This window comes from Enhydra lutris, unplaced genomic scaffold (assembly GCF_002288905.1).
Source record: "Enhydra lutris kenyoni isolate GAN:26980312 unplaced genomic scaffold, ASM228890v2 scaffoldscaffold55, whole genome shotgun sequence".
In the NCBI taxonomy this organism is placed as follows: domain Eukaryota; kingdom Metazoa; phylum Chordata; class Mammalia; order Carnivora; family Mustelidae; genus Enhydra; species Enhydra lutris.
The window spans coordinates 14,216,826-14,242,497 of NW_019154139.1; the positions used below are offsets into that span (position 1 = coordinate 14,216,826).

Sequence of the window (25,672 nt, forward strand, 5' to 3'; positions counted from 1 at the left end):
AAGTCATGGACAAAGGCTGGATCGTTAAATCTGGCCAGTGTTTGGCCTTGAAGGTCACTCTTTCCTTCCTCCTTTTTGTTCCAGCCCCATAAATTGCCCCCTCACTGATGCAGCCATTCTCTTTGGCAGCCCCAGATGAGCGATTTTCCTATGCAATGTAGATAGTATCTCTTATTTTTTCCTTCCCTCTTCAACAAACACACTTCTGCAAGAAGGCAAAAGTAGTTTTCAGAATCCTCAGGTGGGCAGTCTTACCACTTAAAAACTGGTTCCTTGATCAGGAAACACTAGAATAAACAGAAATGAACAGGTTACCACACAGCAGGACTTCTCAGAGCTTTTACTATGCTAATGGTCATTGTGCATCTCCAAGAGGGAACTACAATAAACAGCTTTCCTAAACATGTTGGCTGAAGGAACATTTCTGTTTGGAAGATCACACTCGGGGAAACATTGCTCTAGGCTTTCCCACAGTACCTGGAAATCTTCCTTGCCCCTAGCCTCACAACTCACCTGATAAATTACAAGAGGTGGCTGTGCTAAAATTTCTGCCAGGAAGGCAACCTCAATTCTTCCAAGCCAGACCATGAGGTAGCCTTCAGGAAGGACCCAGGAACTTGGTATTGGAGAATGGATAAAAGTCTCAAGACAGATTTGGAGGTTCCTATCTTAAGGCTCCAAGGAACTAGAATCTGCAAAGTGTTGTAGAGAACACCAAAGTCAGGATAATAGAACAAAAGGAAGTAATTCCCATCTTTCTAGCCAGGTGGAATAGCAGGCAAACACAATTTGTCTTTCTCTGACATTCTAATTGCCTGTTGTTCAGCTGGCCCCAAAATAAAAGTCATTGGCCTCAACACAGCAAAAGTAGACAAATAAAAGTAACACAGGTCTCCAGCCTGCAGGGAGACCCAAATAACCTAAGTTTGAAGTTCTTTTTATAAAGAGCACAGTCTCACTGGCTGAGGGCCCCCTAATGACCCATTTTCAGTATTTGTTTATTCCTGTAGTGTACCCACATTTATTGAGCACCTACTAAGTGGGATGGCCTGTGGTCAGGAATATCCATCAATTTCCAGGCAGCAAGGCTATTCTTAGTTTTCTGGTCTCTATTTAAAGAGTGCTAATCCTCTCAGCCTCTCCCCCCTGCAATTAGACTCATACCATTTTCCAACCTGGTACACTGACCTTGCCCAACTGGGAAGGCAGAATTGGACAAGTGTTCTTCCCACCCTCTTGCACTGGCCAAGGAATTTGGCCTTCAGGGGCTCGAGCAGCCTGGGAACCAGCCAAGCCAGAGGAGATGTGCCTGCTTGCCTGGACCTTCCATCAGTGCTGGAGTCCAGAGCCTCCCTTGTCTGGTTCTTACTGGCAGCAGGGTGGGGCAGAAAGTGCTAGGAAGTCAGGAGGAGTATGATACAAGCAGCAAAGCGGGACAGTGAAGGAAGACCCTGGACCACGGAACAGATGTACCAGCATTAACACCAGCTTTGCCATTGCACGGCTGGCTGACTTTGGGCATAATTTGTAATGAAGAGCTTGGACTCAAGTCTAGCACCCTGGGCTCAAAGCCTGGCTCCATCACGTACTACCTGCATTTTAGGTAAGTGACGTAGCCTCTCTTAGCCTTTATTCCATCTGTAAAGTGGAATGATGGTGACAACAATGGTAATAATTCCTAATGTGTAGGCTTATAGAAAATCATAGAGTTGATATATATGCATATGAAGTTCTTAGAGTCACTGTCAATAAATATTAGCTGCCTTAATGTTTCATTCCTCTGAAGCTAGGTTTCTTCATCAGCAAAATAGAAATCAGAGTGCTTTCTCATCGGGTGATTATGAGCGTTTAAAGAGATAATGCATGGAAAGTTCACGTAACATGAAAACGACTCCATAAATGTTAGATGTTACCAAATATTATTTTTATTCTCTTTCCATCTCTGTCTCTTAGGCCAAGCTACTCCAACTCTCTGGATCTCAGTTTCCCCATCTGTCAAGTGAGAGCACTAGGTCACATGGCTCCTACAGTATCAGAGCAAAGGGGCTCCCTGCACTGGGACCCACATGGCATAAAAGTCACTTGCCACAAAGCTGAGTCAGGAGGCTCAGAGCCTTGATTGGCCCAGTGCACCTCCATTTTCCCCATATTTCTGTGCACAGCTCATTAAACAACTGAAAGGAGAAAAAAAGATGCCTTGTATTTGCACACATTCTCTTGACCCACATTGTCCTATTCATGTGGTGGCCATTAACCGTGGTGTCTGTTAAGCATTTGAAATGTAACTAGTCCAAACTTAGATATGCTATGAGCATAAAATACATACTGAATTTCAAAAACTTAAAGATTTTAAAACCTTACTAATAATTTTAGAATTGACTACATGTTGAAATGATATTTTGGATAATCTTGGGTTAAGATAGTATCAAAATTCATTTCACCTATTTTTTGTTGGTTTCTTTAAGGCCGCTGTGAGCAAATTTAAAATTACATACTTGGCCTGTATGTGTGGCTCTCCATATTATTTCTCCTGGTCCATGCTGGTCTACCCTTGGCCTTTTTGTCTCCCTGCTTATGAGTCTCCCGACAAGAAACTCCTCTCCAAGGAATAGAGAAGGAATTTGAACTATTTGGGGTTAACTTTTTTAAACAAAATAAAACACAGATGTTGACTATCCAGGTGGGGCATTAAATTTTAAGAGCCTCCAGGAATCCACTCTGGCTTAAAGGGACCCTGAGTAAATAAAAATCTCTCAGGCTGCTGAATCATCCCATGATGTTAGCACACTTGTGAGCACCTGAGCTTTGACATCTGCACTCTGCTTGCCCCAGCCAGCTCTTGTCTTCTCTGCCGGAAAAGGATGGCCAAGGGCTTTGGTCTCATTTTCCAGCACAGTTGCCACCGTGTAGCATGCTATCCTAGCAGATTAGGACAGCTTTTTCTTGTGGAGCTGCTCATTGCTTAACATGTGAAAACTGATTTCTCATGTCTCTCTCTCCATCTCTCCATCTCTATCTCTCTCTCTCTCTCTCTCTCTCTCTGATACACACACAGAGCTAGTGCACTATTGCCTGGGAAGCCTGGAAAAATATCTTTCTCAGAGGTCCTCCTTCATTCAAGATACTTTTATCTCATGCCTACTATGCATCAGGCAGTGAGCTGGTCAGGTGTGACTCCATTCTCCAGATGGCTCACCATCTACAGGGAGGCACTGAGTAGTAAAAATATGATGGCTGACATTAATCAAACCCTCACTACATGCAGGCAGTGGGCCAAGCCTGCAACTTCCATTATCTCAATGAATTCTCCCACAACCCTATGAGATTAAGAGGACTATTCTGGTGTAGTCCATTTTAGAGATAAGAAAAATGAGGCTGAGAAAGATTGACTTGCCTGGGATATATAGCTAGCTGTTGGTGGAGCCAAGGTTTGAACCAGGCAAGAGGCAGTCTAACTCAAGAACCTGTGCTCTGACCCGCCTCAGGAACTGCGGAAAAGTGTGATAACAAACATATAAGCAGTATTCTCTGGTAAAACAGAGAACAAGGTACATAATTTTGCCTGAAAATGCAGTTGATCTTACTCACCTAGAAATCCTACAGCTTGAAGAGATTCAGACCATCTAGACTCAGAGTCACAAAACTGGTAAGTCCGAAGGCTGAATCTGGCCCAAGGACATGTTTTGTTTGGCCCCCACACACATGTGTGTGTTTCTCTTTAATTGTGACAACATTTAAAAATTAGAAGATTTCACGTAAAATTTTGGATATCAAGCTTCTACTAAAAGACTGGAAATCTGGTAATCCTCCCGGGCTCCCCTTCTGAGAGGCCAGAGCTCATTCCTCCTGATCGCTGGAGAAGGCACAGGGGTGCTTCAGATCACATGGCTGCTGTTCTGCTCTGTTGCCTCCCCCACTCCAAGACCAAAGATGAGCTGCTACCTAACATCACACCTGCCCATTGTTTTATTGTTCACCTTAGAATAAAGAAATATTTTTAGTATCCATTTATCCCTTCCACAGTGGGAAAACAAGAGACTAGGTAACCACATACATATTTTCTTGGTAGAAATGAGTAATGTTTCCATTTATTTCATAGGCAAGCATCTGGCTTCTGTGACTGGCCTCTTTAGGCATTAGGGTTTGTGATCTGACTTAGGTAAGAGGTAAGAAAACCCAGGCCAAGAGAGAATCAATCCAAGAACAAATGTACTCATACCTACACTTGCCTGGTTCAGGTGCAACTTCTTTGTATTGTACTCGTTTGCTTAGAAATGTACCCTGAGAACAGTATGGATGTTGGGATTCTCTTGCATCTGGCTGTCCTTCTGGTAAACATTTTTACCAAGACGCTACAGTCAAGGGAACTGGGGGGTTTCTGTCCTACTGTTGGGGAGAGGAGTGGATTGTGATTGCCCAATAGGGCACAGGTTTGCTCTTTGTCTTCTAAACTCTGTCCTCATTCATGTGAACCAGGTTCCGTCAGATCACATACATTTTAATCACAGGCCTTCATCTGAGCCTGCCTTACACAAGAAAGGTCTTCTCAGCTACAGAGGTTTCAGCCAAGCCATTAGCCACATTTTCTGGAATAAGGGACTCCTCAGATAGATTGGATCAGGAAGACCTTGTTTTGATGAATAAGGAGTCTAAATCCCACCTCTTATCCATCAGCTTCAAGCTCTCCAGTCATCAATGACAGACACCAAAGTGATCCTGATTTTAAATTCTAGCCATCAACTAAGTCTGCAGGGTTGCTATCTGTTTGGCAAATTAGCTCTTCTCCAGCAGGAAGTTTGGTGGTCAAATATGTCATCCGATAAAGTATGTCAGCTCATTAGCGGTTTTGTTCAGTTGAAGCCCTCATCTGCTTTACAACCACTATCCTAGCTCTTTTCTTAATAGACCATATTTCTAAAGAAATTACCTCTTAAAAGGTGTTGTTGATAGATGTAGGTGCTCAGTTATTCAGCTAGACTAGAGAGCCCCTTTGAAGAGAACTTGACACATAGTAAGTGTTCAGGAAAATACTATTACCCGAAGTATATGTGAAAAAGGTACATACATAGCACATAGAGCCAATCCTGCTATTTTATAGATAAAAGCTTGAAACCCAGAGAAGTTGATATCACCAAGGTATTTCCCAAATCATGTGGTGACTCAGATCTAGAACTCAAGTGTCCTGACTCCAGGCTGGTGCTCAATCCTATACATTACACCTCTCCTAACCCCAGGATAGATGGGGGTAGATGGGAATATGAACTCAAGATCCAAGTTCAGTGTCACTGATCCATTTCCCAGGCCCTCCCATTGGCTACCCCAGCATCTTCTACCTGTGCCTGTCAGAGTCTAGGAATATGGGATTTGGCCTCCCGATTTCACATGAGGGCTGTGTGACCAAGCTCTGGAATCATACTAGTTTTCACTATCCATATCTGTGTAATGGGAACAGTGACCCTCCCCATCCTGTTTTCCTTGGTGGAATGTTGTGATCATCAAATAAGATCTAGTGGACTTAAGACTCTCAAGTAGGGAACTTGGTTATTGGTTTCACTGTTTTGTGGGAGGCAGTGTGGTTAAGTGGGAAAACATTAGACTGAGGGATAGGGGTCAAACAACCATGATTTTGAAACTCAGCTTCTGTGTGTGGCCCTGGAAGATATCACATCTCGCAGATCCCCATTTTCCTTATCAAAAATAAGTGAGAATATGCATTCTGCCTTATAACACAACAATACCACAACTAAGAGCTACTGTTGCTTGAGCTTTTAGTATGTGGTATACTCTATGCTAAACATTTTTCTTGAGTTATTTCACTTACTCACCAACTCAGCGTGGCACTATCATTCCCCCTTCTTTTGCAGATGAACAAATTGAGGCCAGAGAACTTACCCAAGCTCATGAACAGCAGAGCTCATAAGAGCTACTGTGTTTCCAAATCTCAAAGTCTATGAGCCTATTGATGATGATCAAGTCCAGGTCAAAAAGAAATCCCTCCTAACACATAAACCACAAGCACTTCAGCCAAACACTGGTGATCTTTTAAGTGTTGAAACTATGTCCTTATGAGCTCTGACCCAGGTTGCAACAAGGTTGGCCTTCCCATGCATAGATCTAGGGGATTGCAGGAGCCCTGAATTTCTGAATGAAACAGCCCTTCTCTACCGGCTACTGAGCTCTCAGATGCCCGGTGCCCTCATTCTGAGAAGGATGAAAGATGAGAGGAGGTGAGGGGATAATTGCCATGCGATATTTAAGGTCTCTAGTTCTAGACTGGCTCTGATCTCTCTGATCTGCACAAGACTCCCCAATCCCTGCCTTGCATTCCACCCCCCTGACACTGGCTGATTTTACCTTGGGCTCTCTGAGGCCAAATCTCACAGCTCTCCTCTTCCCCACTCCCACAAACAAGCCAGGTGGCCATAGGTCTGGGGATACTTAGCTTCTCTCCTCTCTGTGCCATGAATGCCACTGTTAGATGATACAGTTTACATGAACATAAATCAGAACTGGGTGTTGGGCAGCATGGATCATTCCTTTTGTGGCAGCCAAACCATCCCAGGCTCACAGATGCCTACAAATGAATCAGGACATTTTCTCTAGGTCCCCTTCCCTTCTCTAGACACTAATTTTTTAAGCAACCAAGCAAAAACTTCTCTTAGTTCCACTATGGCTGGGATGGACACCTTGTGACCTCCTGTCAAATGCTATTTAGTGAGTTCCTTTAGCTAGAATCAATGTGTACTTGTTTACTTCAGCCCGTCAGAGATTAACACAGGAAACAAACACCCAAACCCATGTTACCTCCTCTGGAAGATTATGCAGGACATGTCGATAACCTGCTAGCTCTACCAGCCCATTCTTAGCGCTGTGGCTAAACAGAAGGATGACAAGAGTCATAAGTGTGCGGGCCTGCGCACATGGAGGAGGGATGGTAAATCTCTGTAAAACTAAAGAACGACTCTCAGAGTTGTTCAGAGTGAAGAACAGTGGTCTACCAAGGGTCCATGAGCTATCTTTAGCACTTCAGTAAGCCAACTCAAATCATATAATAAACCATCCAATAACCCATGAGAAATCTTCTCAGGCTTAAGAAGACACCAAGTGTCATTGCTTCTTGCTGCAAATAGTTTGTGTATTAGCTGATTATGTCAGGAAAAAATGGCTATTACCAGCCACTATAAGTATAGTTTAACTGGTTTTCATGGAAAAATCATTGACACACGAAATGTGGTGGGTGGTTTTTCCCAGAATAGAGAGAAAATTAATAAAAAACAGTCCTCAGCATTGAAAGGGCTGGTTCAGTGGAAGGAGCACCATGACAGGGATTTGAAATAAGGTTCAAGGCTTGGTTTCCTTAGAACTACACAGCAATAAAATTGGGGCCAGCAGGGGAGGCCAGAGCTGGAGAGGCTGGCTATGAAGAAAATCAAAGAGAAGCATACTAAGGGGGGACTCTGGCAGTAGGGAGTAAAAAAATCCAATATGGAGGAAGTTGCTAAGGGGTAGCACATTTTAGGGCTAGAGAGTCCTAGCCCTTGGTCTATCCTTATTTGAAATATAACTTTTGGATAGACCAAGCAAATGTAGATTCTACTTCTTAGAGATGTGGTCTTGGACAAGCAGTTTTACCCTCTCACCTCAGGTCACTCACCAGGCAGCTGGGATGGGTCATGTCTACCTCACAGCATGACAGATAAGCAAGCAAGGATTTTGGTACAGTGCCTGGAACACAGTAAATACACCTGAGGCATTTTTGGTGACCCCTGATGTAATGGCATTTAGAAATCTCCAAGCTTTTTTCTCTGGGAGTATGAATGGAGTATTATGACCCAAAGATGGGACTGGACTGATCAAGTAATACGGACAACAGAGCAGATGCTTCCCCTCTCAGAGGGGCTAGATGCATCCCTCTGGGTGGAATACAGCCCTTAGGTCTCTCTTCAGCCCAAAAATGACCCACTCTGGGAATTTCCCATGCAGCTTTGGAGAATTTGGTTTTTATTAAACATAGTGTTTTTCAACATGCTCAAAATTTGGGCAAGGTGTGACTATTCTTCTACACTAATGCCAGGGAGGTGGGAAGGGAAATGAAACCTGAAGAATGGGAATTTGATGAGGGTGTTCAAAAACTAGAGGATAGCATGGGCCAAGACCCAGACAGAGAAGCTGAACAGCAGGAGCTGGAAAGGCCAGTGATGAAAGAATGATGAAGAAGGAGGCAGGGGTCAAACTGGTCCTCATTAGAGTCATTTTATGACACTTCGTCCCAAGAGTTCAATGAAGGGTTTTAATCAGGACAGTGAAATTCTCTCTCTCTCTCTCTTTTTTTTTTTTTGATGTTGAATAATTTTTATTTTCATTTTGTATAAATATAATATTACATATACTCTGGGTTATGTTGCAAAATCACTGCAAAATACTACAGTTTTTGTTTCAGGAGTCATTCAACCTGCTAGTCTTACACTCTACTTTCTGTGTGAGTTGGTTGTAATCTCAGTGCCATTCTCCAAGCCTTTGCTACATTGGTTTGAGTCTGACCCATGCATGTGTAGACCAGAGGTTACTCTAGAACTTTGTCAGGGTTCATACACAAAATTATGGGGTCTCCTTCTTTGGTTCTCTCCTTCTATGTACTCTCCTCATTGTCCAGCTTACAGGGGTTCCCTTTCCTGGTTTCTTTTGCTCAAAGGATGACGTGATTTCCGTCAGCATTTTACCTCTGGCAGGGTGTGGCTTTCTGACTGGTATCTACTTAAGGAACATGCATGACCTTAAGAAAAAGAAAAAAAAAAAATATATATATATATATATATTTTTTTTTACTCTCCTCCATAGTCCACCTGCTTTTGTTTGTGATTTCTGATACTAAATAACTTAACAGTATATTGCTTTTATTCCCACTTCTTTTAAGATCTTGGAGATAATCACTGCACTTTTCATTTTAAAGCAGTGTGGGTTTTTTTTTTTCCCATTTCATTATGTGTTTATTTATTTATTTATTTATTAAAAATGAAATTCTCTCTTAAACCAGTCCTTCTAGCTCCCATAATGACCCCAGCATCTTTCTTGGCTAGAACCCACCATGCTTTCCTCTCTTCAGTCCATCTCCATTCCCCATGGCCTCCCACCATTCCCATCCAAGCACCATCCAAATACAATAGCAAGGGCAGTAGGGAAGCAAAGGAATGAGTCCCCTCACTGTCACCATAAGTCTGGGTAAGGGCAGTCAACAAGGGGATATCTTTGAATCGGCAAATAAAACCGTGCACACGTCTTCAACGTACAGCCACATGTGCCTAAAACTGAGCTCATAGCAAACCCCAAAGTCAACAACTTAAGGTAATGAAAGCCCCTTGCTTACTATGAAAGCAAAAAATGAAACCATCTTCAACTGCATGACTCCCAAACTACATCATGTCAAAAGACATGGCTTTCCGAGCACTTAAGTATTATAAAAATACTCCCATCAACTTAATCTAAGTGGCCCTAATTTTGCTCCCTTTCAGAGGGACAAAAGGACAAGCAATAAGAAAAAAAAACCTCAGAAAATAAATAAAAATTATAAACTGTTCTCCCATTTGAGAGAGGCACGGAAGTCCCTCCAGCACAGGGCTGTCATAGTCCCTCCACTCTTTCATGTTGCACATCCGAAAAGAGCCATGTGAACAGAGCCACTCTGGAGAGAAAACTGGCAGGTGCTGTTAAAATATAAAATATAGTTACTTATGTCCAGTAATTCAAGTTATATATTTGCTGTGAAGAAATATTTGCACATGTGAACAAGAGGATTAGACAACTCTTTATTGCAGTGCTCTTTGCAAACAGGAAAAGCTATTAAAACCTATACACCTATAAATAGAGAAATGGCTAAATAAATACATTCTGTACTTACAGGGATACATATTATAATAAAACAGCATAGAGTAATATAGAATATTATATAATATAAGGCAATTAACATCTAGTATAGAAGTTGATTATATTTTAGAACCAGCCTGCTGGGTTTTAAACAGTCTCTGCTATAATCTCGAACAAGTTATCTAATTTTTCTAAGCCTCAGTTTCCTCATCTGTAAAATGGGAATGACAGTAGCATGCTTGCCTCATAGGACTATTGAAAGAATTAAATGAGTTAATGCATGTTAACTATTTAGAATGGTGCCCGGCACTTAATAACCACTCTATACCTGTTAGCTCTTTACAATTATAATCCCATGGAAAACTATATATAGAATGATGTGGACATGTATGTGTACTAACTGAGAACAATCCCTAATATACATTGTTCAGTTACAAAAAGCAAATGCTATATGTGGTATTCCATTATTTATTGTATTCTATCATTCATGTGTCTAAGAGAAAAACTACTATAAATTTCCCTTGGGTACCTATGTATGTAAATGCATAGAGAAGAAAGGACCTGGAGAAGAAGCTAGAATTAGAGGAAGTGGTCCAAAAGGACATCAGCTCTATCTAATTTTAGATAGATGATAGATAAATAGATACACATGTGCATATACACAGTTACATACATGGGCATAGAATGTATTCATAGAACACTTGTGGCTTTTAAAATGTGGAGAAAACGTAAAGGGCCAAGGTGTTGCAAATTATTATTCCTCTTTTATAAATGAGGAAACCAAAGCTTAAAGATATCCAGTAATGTGCCTAAGAGCACACCACCAACAGGCCCCAGAGGAAGGATTTAAGCCCAGCTCTGCCTGCCCCACAGCCTTGCCACCACCCCACGCTGCCTCTCAAGGCCACCCAGGAGTCGATGATGACAAAAGCTAGAAGAAGGGGCCTCCTTGTCCACACTGGCTGGAATGGTAAAAGTCAAATGCAGTGGAGAATTGTGTTGTTGTTTTTGTTTTTAATTAATGAACCTGTTGGAATGTGCCATTCAGCAGTGGAGCTGAATGGTTCCTGCTGTTCCTGCAAAACAAACAAAAGTCCCTCCACCCAAGCCACTTCTGTGGCCACTTTTCTAGCCTTATCTATCCAGGGATTGTGAAAGGGACACAGAACTGTTGGCAGAGGGACCTTCTCCCGCCAGCAGGGACCCAGTCTCTGGTCTTCCTGCCACCACACTAGCCATCTACATAGACTGGGCATCTTACCCTGGGCAGCCCCAACTCATCCCCATCTAGAAGGGGAAGAGTCTTGAAACCCAAGGTGTTTTGTCTCCATTAGCTTTACTTCTCCCTGGGTCTCAGTGTGATAAACTGAGTCATTATTTTACTGTGACTTGGTGGTGTTGAGGGTCTCTTTCAGTTCTAACAGCCAAAAAACTTTAGAAACTTTCCTCTATTTTCCTCCCTTTATACCCTAAACTAATAATAATAATAGTGATTATTATTATTATTATTTCTCCTTCTCATAAGATGATATTTACTTAAAACCTCAGGTCATTTTGGCTCTCTTCATAACTGTTAATGAAAACTTCCCAAATCAATAAGTAAAGCATCCTTCAAAAGTTAACCTTCCATTCCCCTTCAGTCAGAGGAAGGGTTGTTTGCCTTAGAATATCAAGGGTAAATGAAAGTTGAAAAGGTTTTGAAGAATGGCATAACTAAGAATGAATTCATTTTACCATTTAGTAGCTGGGTGACCTTGGGAAAGCACAACCTTTCCTAGACCTGATGTTTTCCACCTGAAAAATGGATTTGATACCTACTCTTAAGGTTGCTGGGTGGATGAAGGACACGGGATCTGTGAAATGCTCGTACTCAGTAGGAGTCTGAGAGATGTCCCTTCCCTCCTACATAGAGCAGCTCTCGTCTTTTCCAGGGTTCCCAAGATTTGGGCAGCCTGGGTCCCCTCCCCAAGTGGCTGGCTCCTCTCTGAAGTCTGATCCTTTTTATTTTCCTTTGGTCACAAAGCCTAGTGTGGAGTGTAAGTGTGTGTGTGTGTGTGTGTGTGTGTGTGTCCGTGCATGAGCGCGTGCATGTGAGAGAGAGAGTGTGAGAGAGAGAGAGAGAGAGAGAGAGAGAGGGAATGGGTCTGGCTTCTTTGAAAATGGCTTCTTTGCTAAAACCACAACCTCAGATCTGATACCAAAAGAATCTGCTGGCACTGGTCCCTGTCAAAACAATTCAGAGATATCCAGAGACTGTCCTCCAGGGCTGGCAGCGGGCCCCCAAGCTCAGCCTCACTGTTGAATTCCCAACAGGCTCGGGAGGCAGGCCCCCAACACTCCATGGCACAGCCCCATTCCTCTATGCAAAGGAGGCTGGAGAGAAGGGCTTGGCATTCTGAAGCAAAATTCTCTCTCTCTCTGCTGCCTGCCTCCAGCAGAAACCACACACACACACACACACACACACACCCCAATTTTCAGAAGGCTCTTGGCACTGCCTACCCCTTCCTGAGCTGGACAGAGCTGCTGGAGCAGGATCTACCCGGTCAAGGCTGCCTCCTTCATTCCCAGCCCCCTCCCTTCCCTCCTCCAGAGTCAAGGTTTTGTCAGGAGTTTCAGGGGCACTGACTGGTGGGGAGGGGGCCACAGACATCCTGGCTGCTGCCAACTCCTTTTCTTTCCCCCACAGTATGTTTTATAAGCCGGCATGTAGTTTATTCTTCTCCTAAACACTTCACTAGGGTGCAGGGCCTGGAGTTGCCATAGAAACACCTTTTAACTCCTCCCCATCCAGAAAGCAGTGCCAATCCCCAGGGTTTGAGGGGATAAAGGCAAAAAGAGACACCTGTGGATGAGGAGAAAGGAGAAGGAAGACCATGGGGGTTCGTTAGACAGGGCCAAGTCAGGCATACGGTTCCCTTTACCCAGGAACATGGCACTCAGCCACAAAGAGAAAACAGCCAGGAAGGTTCTGGAAGAAGAAGCTGGTGGTCTGGCATGAGCATCTTTAATGGGCTACAGCGTTGATTGGTGGGGTCGTAAGGGCCAAGGAGAATGGGAAGCTCCTACACATTTCCTTCAGGGAGAGGACAGGCAGAGCTTCAAGCCAGACTGGAAACAGAAAGGCTCTTCAGCAAGGAAAACTGGGAGCCACCTACTGGACACCAGCAGGGTACTGTAAGGCAGCGGAGGTCAAGTAAGCAGTCCACATCCACACCTCCCATTTTGAAAAGCATTATCTCATCCCTACCACTAGTGCAGTGCACCAAACCCAGGCAGAACAGTTTTGGATTGGTGCCAGCATATCGAAAAAAAATTTTTTTGTTTCCTTTTTATTTTCACTACCACAATGTTCTGGTCTTCGGGTACTTCCTAGTAACTTAGCTTTTCTCTGGGCAGTTTATCGAGGGTGGGGATTTGTTAAATCAGTCCAGAGAAATTACAAGAAACTTTCTGCATCAGCTCAGACCCACAGCAGGAAACCTAAGAGTCAGTCAGAGCAACCATTAAAAGCCGGGTCTCCTTGTTGCTGTTTCCACTGCTCTCTGGTGAACTTCCAAGGTGAAAACCCAAAAGCCAAGGGCAAGGGGGAGTCATGAGGTCTCCCTCTCCCCACACACCAAAAAATCCAAGCGAACACACCCAAGCCATTGCCCAGCAGAACAGGGTGCCCTGACTCCACCTGTCAGCCTCCTGACCTCCTCACAGAGCAAAACCAGAGCTCACCTGCAGCAGCAGCAGCTCCCAGCACTACTCAGGTGGGAATGTTACCAGTGGGGGGAGGAGGGCAGGCCAAGTGAAATTGGGGTGGGAGCAGTCAGAGGAGAAGGAAGAAAACCTTCCAGGTCAGGCAGCCCAAAAGAATCCTTCAGGCAATCCACAAACGGAGGGGCCGGCTGGATTCCCCCGGGGAAAGGGAAGGGTGCACAGCACGGGCCCCAGGAAGCCTCTAACAAGGGTGACCCCAGGTCACATAAACACCCACTCCTGCCAACTGGACTGACCTTCTGGTCACCAACCTCCCTGACTTCTCCTAGGCTCAGCAGGGCCCTCCAGCAGTGCCCCTCCCAACTTCGGCTGCCTCCTCTGCCAGGCTCCTGTCTCCTCCCCCTCCTCTCCCGCTGCACACTTGTGGAGGCCCTCACCCAGGACCCAGTGGAAAATTTTCCTTCTTCTTTATGACTTAAAACACACACGCTCCATTCTTCACCTCTGAATGGACACAGGCAGAGGGCAGCTAGACTGTGCCCCACCCCACCCCAACCCGAGTACACACACACACACACACACACACACACACAACAGGGGCCACTGGACTTGCATGCTTTATGAGCTGGAAAGGAGAGGAGAGATGTTTTCCAGCTGCTACTCCACCTCTGGCCATCCAAACACAAGTGTCCCGAACACTCCCAAACAAGTTCTCCCAGGACACTTGCAAGGCCCTGGAGAAAAACTGGTTCTACCTCTTGCTGAGTCTCTAATCAAGACACCAAGTCCAGTTTGGAATTGTCACCATGATGTGATCCTTGGCATTTTTGTTCTTTTGGTGACAAATTCGTTTTCCACTGCTCATTCTCCCCCTCCCCACACACATTCAAGGAAAAAAAAAATAGCCTTCCTGTGAATTCTCACAGCTATGTGATAAGTGATCCCTCACACACGCCACCTCCTGCTTGCTATCAACACTCTCAAATACGGTTCCTCCGGGAAAGGGTCAACCCCACAGCTTTCTTCTCATTTCCCCCCTTAAATCCACTCAAACTTGGCAGTCCAAGAAGCTCCCTTAGCCCTTGCCTGGGAAGTGGGAGGCTGGGTTGGGTCTCAGTGAAAAGAATGAACTTCATGCGTGCAGGAGAAAATGCAAACTCAGAAAACTTCAAGATTCCCCTGCAACTTTGTGCACATGGCTGGCAACTTTTTAAAAACTACTGAACATCCAGTACTTTAGTTAGTTGGCATTCCAAATTTTAGGAATCCTCTTCCACCCTTCTCCCCCAGCCCTTCCTCTCGTGATAGTCAAAAAGGGAAATTTCCCAGATGTCAAAAGGACCAAGAGGGACCTCACGCCCTAAAAGAAAAGCAAAGGCTGCAAGGGGTTCACTCAGCCACTGCAGGTTTTCTCTGCAGGGCATCTGCCCCTTCAGCTATGCCATATCCTCCGACCGAAGAAACTGAGTTTCGCCACCCCACCCCAAGCTCAGGCAGAGAAAAGGAGCGGGGCTTGCCATGCCACCCGGAGCTGCGCCCCATTCCCGGCTGCAGCGCAGGAGCGGGCACCGCAGGGGCTCTGGCGGGGACACCCGGGGCGCTTACCGATGTCAGAGTTGCAGAAGGCGTCCTGGGGGTGGCTGGGCGAGCATGTGCACGCCTCGGCGCCCCAGTCCCCCAGGCTCCAGCTGCCCAGGAGCACGACTAGCCCGAGCCAGGGAGTCATTGCCGCTGCCGCTGCTGAGGCTGCTGCTCGCCTCTCCAAAGTTGTGCGCGCCGCTGGAGCGACCGCTGCAGCCCGAGCTCTCCTGCTCCGCGGTGCGGGGCAACTTTGGCCTCGGGCGCGCTGCCCCGGGGGTGCCCAGCCGGACGGGATGGGGCAAGGCGAGGCTGTCTCAGCGCTGGCGCACGACTCTGCGGGCCGGAGGTCTCTCCGGGCGAAGGAGCGAGAGCTGGGGCGGAGCAGGAGGAGCAGGAGGAGGAGAAGCCGTCTGAGCGCCCACCCGCTGCCCGCTCTGCGCCGCTGCCCGGCGGCTGAGTGATATAGTGCGGGTCCCCCGGGCACCCCCTCTCGGGCACTCGGCGTCCGCCCCCTGCGACCAATGGCAGAGCCGCATTACCTCATCGGCCCTCCGAAAGAGGCGGGGCCGGGGGCGCGGGCCGACGGGGCGGGGCCGGGCCGGACCGTTCAGATCCTTATAGGGAATAATGCGGCTGTGGGCACCCGAGTGGGTGAAACGGAACGTGTCTTGAACCTACGCTTGCCGAGTGACCCCCGGAGCGGCGCTCCCGTGCCCCACCTCGCCAGTACCCTGACCACACATCCACCCTTCTGAGTACTTCTGACCCAAACCAAATCAACTGCCACCCACCACAGCACCAGGCCGTCCTCGGGTCACAAGCGGCCTTGGTCCTGGAGACCCTGCCTGCGCCTAGTGGAAAGGCTAGGGGAAAAGGCTAAGTCTCCACCTTCTCTGGAAAGAGCAGGTTCAGAGGGGAAGGGATCAACTGACAACCTACACACACACCCCCGAACTTCCTGGAGTTATAGCCCTTTGGAGCTGGCTATAACTGACTGCTGTTTCCCCCGGGGGCTCACCCAGAGTAAATTGTGAAGTCATTGAACAAAAGCTGTTCTGGATGTTGGATGAGCAAAACAAAATCCTTGCTTCCATGAAAGTTTCAGGCAGTGCATCAGTGAATTCACCAGTACACCGAGTAATTTCCTGCGGTGACGGTATCATGAAGACGAAAATCATAGAGAATGATTTAGAAATCACTGAGGGGAGGGAGCGGTCACTGTTTTCTATGGGGTACTGAGAGAAGGTCTCTTTAAGGAGGTGACATTCTATCTGAAAGTTGAGCAAGTAGAAGGAGCAGGAGGAAATCTGGGAAGAGAGAACACCAGTCAGGGAGAACAGCAAGTGTAAAGACCCTGAGCTTATTCGAAAAGCAGTGAGTAGAAAGGGCAGGAGGAAATGATAATCCCACCAAGGCCAGACAAGTCTCCATTCTTCAGCAAAGAATTTGGGGTTGAATTGATCCAAAACTGGGGTAACTTACACCAGATTCTAGAGAACTATCCAGGATCTTAGACTACTAGCTATAATGGATAATTGCTAATAACTAATACTATGGCTCTCCTTATTATTAAGTAATATCTTGATTCTACCTTATAGTTTCCATGCCACACCTCATTATATCTCACAAAAAAATTTTTCAATAGGAAAAACACAAAATACTATGCACACTTTCCAGATGAGGAAACTGGCACAGAAAGGTGATATGGCTTGACAAGCAGCCAGGAACTCCATTCACTCATTTGCACTGGAAGAGAGACTTTATTTCCCTGGACTTCAGCAGTAATTAGCTGTCATGGGGCAGATGCCCTTTTGCAGCTGGAGTCTTCTGTCTTTCTATCTTTGTGTGTCTCTCTCTCTTTCTCTCCTAACTCATTCTGTTTAGAAAGAGACTTGAATGTTTTGGCTATAGATGTGCAGAAAGTTTGGAACAAAATAATCCTCAGAAATGCAAGTTCAACTTCTTTCTCAGAAACTCTATTTACACCTCCAAGAAGTGACAGTGGGATGGCAGAAGCAGAAAAATTGATTGAAAATGGTATTTCCAAAAACATTTGTTAAATTCCTTTGCCACCACGCCCCCCCTTAATAATTGTAGCTATAAGGAAGGAATCAAGTTTCCACATTTTTCTTACCTATCCCCTTCCCAACTTTTAAGCCCCTTTCCACCTTAACTCTAACTGTAGCCTGCCCCAGATAGATCTTTCCCTTTTTAAATGTTTACTTCAGCGCTTAGCTCACTATTTCGTAGAGTATAATTGTATCATTCCCCCAATCACATTAGAAATACTTTGAGACCTGAGATACGTGGCCACCCTCCTTTTTTAGCCTTCTGAATACAAAATAGGGTCCCAGGAGACTTGGGTGTGGGTATGGCCAGGAGCCCATAGAGTCTGGAACAATGGACACTCCAAAGGCCACTCCAAGGATCCGGGTTGAATGAGGGCATACTTGGTGGGATTTGAGAGTTTTGCTTATCCTTGCATGGTGCCAGTCATGTGGAAGGTTTTATAAGCCTTTCCAGACCAAGTCCACTTGGGATAAGCATCTTACGTGATAAAGGCCCTCTCTTCTCTTTTTTTCTTTTCACTTTACAGTTTTGTCCAAAATGCCAATATTTTCTCCAAGGGAAGCTGCCTAGAACATGAGTATCAGACAGGTAACTTTGCTGAACTTCAAGCAGCAGGTTCCTTATAGAAAGCATCTGAAGCATTTGATTATGGCAACTACTTAATTATGTAAGCACCAAGAGTAATCTGATTGTTTTTCCAGCTGAAAGGTAATGAAATTGCCTTTGGGTTTATTTCTTCTTGCTCCCCATCCAAAGCTGATCCATGCAGCATCTTTGGAGTTTAGCTTTCTTTTCAGTTAGGAAGTTCTTCCTAATATCTAACTCAAGCAACTCCTCTCTTCCCACCCATGAGAATTCAGTTCAGTCCTCACCCTGAGGAAGAGAAAGAACAAGCTCCATGAATCCTTGTGAAGAAGAGCCTGACCGCCAGGGTCAACCCATGCAGCAAGCAGACCTCACAGGCGTCAGTCTGGATGCCATATGGTGTCCTTAGACTCAATAATATATAAGAATTACTTTTCTTTTTTTTTTTTAAGATTTTATTTGACAGAGAGAGAGAGAGATCACAAATAGGTAGGCAGAGAGAGATGGGGAAGCAGGCTCCCTGCTGAGCAGAGAGCTCGATGCGGGGCTCCATCCCAGGACCTTGAGATCATGACCTGAGCCGAAGGCAGAGGTTTAACCCACTGAGCCACCCAGGCACCCCAAGAATAACTTTTTCAAGACTATTTTATAAGCTGATGGAGTAGACCTGCGGCTAATGTTAAGAATGACGGTACCGGCTCTCCCACCTTCTCTTGACAGCTAAGAACAAGGATAGATTTGTAAACCTCAGAAGAACTGAAGTTCCAAATCTCTCTGGATTATCCTCAACCTACCAGGCTGCCCTCATTTCCCCTTTCCTGGAACTTTTCTAGGGTAGGTGAGTTCATGTCCACCTCCTTCATATCAAGTTACAGGACGCTGGAATCTTTGAGAAGTCTCTCATAGACATTTAGACGTCCTTTAAAAGGACCTCAGAGACTACCCATCCTCATTTTATAGGTGGGAAAGAAAAGGTTCAGACAGGTGAGAAAATTGCCTCTCACGGTCAGCTCGTGGCTAAGCCAGGAGTGCTTTGCAGCTGCGTGATTCCTTAGCTGGCTCTCTCCCATGCACTTGTGGACCTCAGTTTCCCCAGCCACAGTGCATGACCCAATGTTTGCACCCTAGTTGTGGAAACTCCAGCCACTCGTGCTCTGGAATTTGCATGACAGATCTGCAGATGAGTTTGTTTCAGAGTCTCTTTGTTCAGTGTGTAACACATGGACAGTCCTGCATGCCCCCTGCCCCCTCACTAAAAGGTTCTCTGTCATGACAATAACCACCTCTGAGCCAATCAGGACAAATGCCAACTCTGTTCCCCTCAGAGGTATATCTCCTGTGTATTTATTGTTTCCCTTTCTAAATTATTACTTAATACTTTGAAAACATTCCAAACACATTACTGCAAAGAAATCCATGAAACTTTATTTCTGGGGGACAAAGAGAGGCTGGGGTGGGGTGGGGTGGGGGGAAGCAAAAGAACTGAGATTGGTTCCAAATGTTGCAGAAGAACAATTGTGTGTGTGGACTAGTCACCTCATCTGTCCAGACTTCAATTTGTGTTTATTGGATGAAAGCTATAATGTAATGGTCTCCAAGATTCCCCTCAGCTCAAAAAGTCTTAGGGTTCCATGGGAAACTCTCAAGGACAAGGAAGGGAAGATAGATCTTGCCATTTAAACAGGTTTGAGACAAATCAAATGTGTCCAAAACCGAAGCACATCCATCAGTCTCTCAATCAACACTTAGTGAGTTCCTATTCGGTTCTCTCTGTTCCCTCCTTGAAAACAAAGACAGTGCTGGTGAAGTGTTAGGAGAGACTAAAGCTCTTGTTTCTGAGAGAGCCCTGTTTTAATTACTTGTTTATCTGTCTGTTTACTTCTTGGGTCATAAGCACTAAAAGGTCAGGAAATATGTCTTTTATTGTCTCTATATCTTATTTTTAAAATGCATTGAACTACTGTTGCAATTTAAATATCGCCTCCCCCAGAAAGCCTTCTCTAATTCCCCTCCCCAGTCTTCATCAATCACCTGCAGTGTATTCCCACAGCACCCTGTGCTCCTTTCTTTCATACTACTTAGCTGACAAAAATGTGATTGTTTATCCATCGGTTTCCCTTCCTAGATAGAGGACATCCCTTGAAGACAGTGTTGGTAACAAAGAAGTCCGCAAGTATTGGTTGAAAGAGTCGAATTAATTGGTCCAACCAACCCCTTCCCACTATTCAGATAGGCCTTGGAGAGCTCGCAGAGCCCTATCCCTCTGACCAGTGCTAGGGGGCGCTATAAGCCAGAGAACACCCATTCCCTCAGCCTGTAGTCTCTGCCAGTCTCACGGAGAGGAAGGGAGAGGCAATTCCACACTAGTCACCCACTTTGAGTGGGTGAAACTAACCCTTCCCGTCTACAATGGCCACAAAGCTGTCAGGCAGTATCCCGTCTGGGTCCGCAGCTGCCCAGCTCCTCCACCCCCAAGCTGGCTCCATGTCAACCCAAGGGGAGACATGCTCTCAGGAAGCTATATACTCGTGAATCATGGGTTTGGGGGGAACTGGGAAATCTGGGAACACAGCAGACAATGCTGCGATCCCACTCTTTCGGGGCAGAGCTGGCCTCTGGAAATTAAATGAGAAGAAGGTGCTGACAAGACATTTGTCAGTTCTGTTGCCTCATCGGGAAACACCTCTTTTCTTCCCTTCCTTTTCTCCTCTAGACCCTAGTCACGATGCCTTCCCCCAAACCCACAGTCCTCATCTGAAAGTCATTACATTCAAAATAGCCTTTTCCAAGCAGCAGTCAGCCCTGGTCCACCCATCACCATGAGCCCTGGCCAGACCCTCAGTGGGGCTGCTGCCCAGCCCTGGGAATTATGAACCTGAGATGGTAAGCACTTCTGGTTCTCTTGTGTCTGGCACCAGCGGGGAGTAAACACCTTTTCTCATTTCCATCTGGAGCCAATTTCTTGGCAGTAAAATTGCAAAACGTCTCTTGCCCTAGCTCCCCACTAGTCCTGCCATGGAGTGAAGACCCTTCAGTAAGAGTCTCTGGCTGCATTTACCTGAAACCTGGGCTTTTCATATTTCCTTCCAACCCCATCTACTCCCAGGGATTCTTAAGCCAGAAAACACATGTGTGCTGTAGAGACATGTTGTACCCCATGTTTTCTGGTGGTGAGAGATGGGAAACAGAGTTAATATTTCATTCAGCTCTTGCTTTTAAAAATTTTTAAAATTATTTATTTATTTTTGACTATGTGCTCAGTCAATTATTTCTGTGAATGGTAATATAAGTGGAGGGAGACCTTCTCTTCCTCCACCTTGTCTTAATGTCTTCCTTATGCTGGTGGAGTTCACATGTTTTTCCTTTAAAATTGAGTAGCTGCCTTGTGGTTTCTTTGAAGATTGCACATGCAGCTTTACAGAAAAAGTGCGTGTGAGTGTCTCTGCTGGGTGCTCTCCTGGCTTGGGAGGGAATGGGATGGACAGTATGGCCAGTCTCCTGTCCGATGGGGCTGGAGATTCTGTTTCTGGCAAGGCACTTGAACTCTCTTCAACAGAACCTGCTGAAACTGAAGCTGACCTGTCCTGTGTGATCGGGATGTTCCAAAGAGCATTTGACACTTTTGACCACATCCTTCTTTGAACTTGGCTGCTGAGACTCTAGTCTCTCTGGGTTTTCAATTTCCACCTCTCCAACTGTATCTTCTCAGTCTTCTTGGCAGACTCTTTGGACTCCTCTTGTCACTGAGATGTAGGTGTTTCCCAGTTTTCTGTCCCTGGCTGCCTTCCCTTCCCTTTTAGCCTCCACACTCTCCCTGGCTAATTCTCTGCCCTGGTTCTAGCTACTGCTCTGCTGTGTGCACAGGAATGGGCACTGCAAGCAGCGGTCTCCTCTGAGCTACAGTCTATAGCCAGCTTCCCCTTGGGTAATTCCACCTGGAGATCCTTTATCACCTCTTCAGATTCCACTGTCTTTCCCCTGATATGATGTTACCCATCTGCACCAAGGGCACCACCTTTCACCAAGTCCTACAGATTCTCACTCCACACATCTCTTCTTACCCTCCCTTTCTCCCCATTCTCACCATTTCTGCCTTGGATCAGGCCCATGTAGATTCTTTGTTGACAGTTTCAATAGTCAAATAATTCGTCACCCTGTCCAGAGTCTTTCTCTGTCAAATGCAACTTTTGCCCTGTTGTTCATGTGAAGTTTTTCAAATATAAATGTGAAGTCATGCTGTCCTTTGCTTAAAATGATTCATTTGTCCTCCATGGCTTTCTGAACGGAGTCTTAAACTCCAAAGAAAGCCGTATCAGGCCCTGTGCTGTAATCTGGCTCTTCCCAGGGTCCCACTGTGAGAGGCCATTGGTGTAGAATCCAATGTGATCGCTACCCCTGTAGTTACTAGTTACGCAGCAGAAGGCCTGTGCTAGCTTATCTCTTCATACCTATGCCCTCATTCCCTCCTCCTAACCCAACCTGAAGTTCTAGCTGTCAGTTTCCTGTCTCTAGGGCTTATTCACACTATGCTCTTTGCCTGGAAGCCACCCTCCACCCTCCTCCATCTCATCTGTAAGGATTCTTATCTTTTAGGATTCAGCTAGAGTTACCACCTCATGGATGTTTTTCTGAGCCTCTATCTTCCTCAATAGAATTGACCTCCACTCCTTGGCTTCTCATCCCTCATTCCTTTCCCACACACACCATACAGTCCAGATTTCCACCCAGTGCTTCTCACACTTTGTTGCCACCAGTGGTTGATAGGTCTTTCTCTCCTCTAGACAGCATCTGGGGAGCCTAACACAGAATCTGCGTATCGTAGGCACTTGCCAAATATTGAAAGAATAAATTTACCAATAAATAGCAGGGAAAATAAAGAGGGAGGTGATCCATTACCTTCACAAATTCACCATTACAGAGTTTCTAGAATCTAGCTTTTTAAGTCAAGAAACTCCTCTGGGTTCAGTTCCCGGACTTGATCAGTCCCAGGGATACTATGATTCATAAGAGACCAGCAAGCCAACCACAATTCCATTGTCTTTGCTTCTAATGAAGTATTTAATTGTCACATAGGTTAGGACACTCATATGTGACCCCCATATTTTCTTCCTTAGAATCAGAGGACTTTGTGTGAGGCTAGTTTCTCATCAGAAGGTTTCTTTGTTGTGTATGGAGTCAGAACAAAGGAAATGAGGTCATTGTAAGGAGGGCTTTTCAGCTGAGATACTATAGAATTCTCCTCACTGAATTGAGGTGAAGGCTTTGCCATGGGAGTGATAATGTTCACACCCACTGGCAAGAGCCCCTCTTGCTAGAAGTTAACAATGCCAGACACACATTGCCAACTTTGGAATCTTTGGTCTTCCCATTTCTCTTCTCCAAACTTGCCACTCTTCCCTTCTTCCACCCAGACTTTTTCTGCTCTGGGGATCTTACAATCCATTTGATTTTTGTGTTTTAGATTATAGTCACCATTCAATGATTCTTTCCAGCCAACTAGTTCGGGTTCTAGATTTTGAATGTTCCCCTTACTGTGTCTCAGTCTGCTACTACAGATGGCCAAGCACATGTATGGTGTGTGAATTTATGACTTCAGAGCTCAGAAGATAAATAGCCTTCTTTCCAAGTTGTGGGTGGACTCTTCATTAACATTGCTCCACCGACAATCTTTATTTGCCTCACAACTTGTTTGTCGTGGTGTGATTATCAGGTCTTTGGAGGAAAGGAACAGGATTCTCTCCTTTCATCCTTGCTTCCTACAGATATTCCCCCAGATGCTAATTAAGTGTCCACTGCTCCACACTAGGTGCTGGAGATCTAACAGTGAACAAGGCACAGTCCTGCCCTCAAGGAGTTCCCAGTCTAATGGGAGAGAAAGACATGAAAACAAGAGTGGGTCGTACAGACTACAACAGGAGGATCAAGTGTGCTGTGAAATCACAGCACTGGACCACCCAACAAGGGAGTGGGAATATGCTTGGGAACCCATATTATGGTAAGAGCTAGGAGAGAACTGTAGGTCATCAAATCCAACCCTCTCATTTTCAGATATGGAAAAAGGCCCAGAGAGCTGGGCATTTATATAGTCACACTGGATTATTGACAAAGGCAAGACAAGAAATCAGACCCTTTAGTACTTCATCATCTTCCCATCATCCAGTCTTCTCTAATTGAGTATAAATAATTATTTCCCTGCCCTGTAATATGTAATATGGTAAGCTGAACTATGTAATTCATCTGTAATATGGTAAGCTGAAAAAGATTTCTAAGATAAGAAAAAGGGAAGGGGACTCACATTAGTTGAGTACCAACTATGAACGAGTCATTTCCAATACAGTATTTTCTTCAATCCTCACAACCCTTGATAATAGGTATTATTTTATGTCTGTTTTATGGTTATGGAAACTGAGGCAAAAACAATAACTCAAAAAAATATATGCATTCCTGTGTTCACTGCCGCATTTTTACAACAGCTAAGACATGGAAACAACCTAAATGTCCACTGATGGATGAATGGATAAATTAATTGTAGCTTACACACCCCCCCACACACACTGGAATATTATTCAGCCATAAAAAAGAAAGAAATCTTCCCATACGCAATAACATGGATGGATCCCAAGGGTATTGTGCTGAGTGAAACAAGTCAGAGAAAGTCACATACCATATGATCTCTCTTATCGGTGAAATTTAAAAGCAAACAAAACAAAAAATCAACTAATTGATAGAGGGAATGGGACACATATTGGGGTAGGAAGAAATAGGGGAGGGGGTCAAAAGGTAAAAGAAAAAACAGAAAACTGAGGCACAAAGAAGTTAAGTGCATGTTCAGTTTCTTTCAAGCATGATAGAGGCAAAGCTGTGATTCAGACCCAGGGGTCTATTTCCAAACCAATGCTATTTCTGGAGCCTGAAAATCGCTATACCCTCAGGGTCATTAGGACTTTGGAAGTGCTAATAATTTCCTCTTTGTCTTCTGGGTTCTCTCTGAGGGCTCAGAGCTCATGATTGTTGTTAGAACCAAGCAGAAGGAGTCACAGTACCTCCTACTGAGGGCTGGAGAGGGACTTTTATCACCTGGCAGGTGAGATGCTTCTCTTGTTTTGCCTGGTTAGCAGTGGAGAGAAAGCAGGAGCAATCACAGAGCAGGCAATTTCTGTGGGTGTAGGTGTGCCCTTTCTTACTCAGAATTTGGATGGGTTCCATAGGAACATTACATTTGTATTACAAAGAAAGGGCCCCGAATCTAGAAGCAAGCTGATAGAATATTGCTCGGTACGTTTTTAACAGCCATTGCCTATGGCTTCATATCCTCTTGAAATTTCAAGCACGAGATTGAGGCATTGTGCCAGGTTTTTCTTCCAGTTCTGCAACATACCATATCTGGGTGACTATAAGTAAATCCATGAGCCCCCTTTCTTCAAAAGTAAAACCAAGGAGGTTAGACTTTATGATCTCTTGAAACTTCTCAGGGAAATACTTTGGGAGGAGACTGACAAAGGGGTCAAGGACCAAGGCCTGTGACATCAGTAAAACTGGGTTTTCATCCTTCACTTTTTCACCATGACCTTGAACAAGTTCCTTAACCTCTTGGAGCCTCAGATGTCTAGTGGTAAAATGGAAGGGAGATTCATACCTCCTAGGATTTTCATGAGTATCAAGGAGGTGTGGTGAGTAAGGCACTTGGCACAGTATCTGGCACATGATAAATTTTCCCTGAGAACCTATATGCACCAGAGTGTGACCCTATAGGTGTAGGGGTGAATGAGGCCTCTGCCTTCAAGCAACCTGCTGTCTAATGATCTGGGTTGATGAAGGTTGAGCATGTTCCCATATCCCCTTTGACCATGTAAGTAATACCCAAAGA

The 25,672-nt window shown here is 45.1% G+C and overlaps 2 protein-coding genes across 3 annotated transcripts in view; one reads left to right on the forward strand and one right to left on the reverse strand.

The window, feature by feature from the left end:
• Nucleotides 1-15,570, reverse strand: part of LOC111157510 (TIMP metallopeptidase inhibitor 3) — a 57,676-nt gene extending 42,106 nt beyond the window's left edge. The window contains exon 1 of the mRNA XM_022518975.1: nt 15,175-15,570. Coding sequence (XP_022374683.1) covers nt 15,175-15,295 — 121 coding nt within the window. The 5' untranslated portion in view covers nt 15,296-15,570. The remainder of the gene's footprint in view (nt 1-15,174) is intronic.
• LOC111157509 (synapsin III) overlaps nt 1-25,672 on the forward strand; it is a 508,652-nt gene that overhangs the window by 203,748 nt on the left and 279,232 nt on the right. The gene's annotated exons all lie outside the window — the stretch shown is intronic.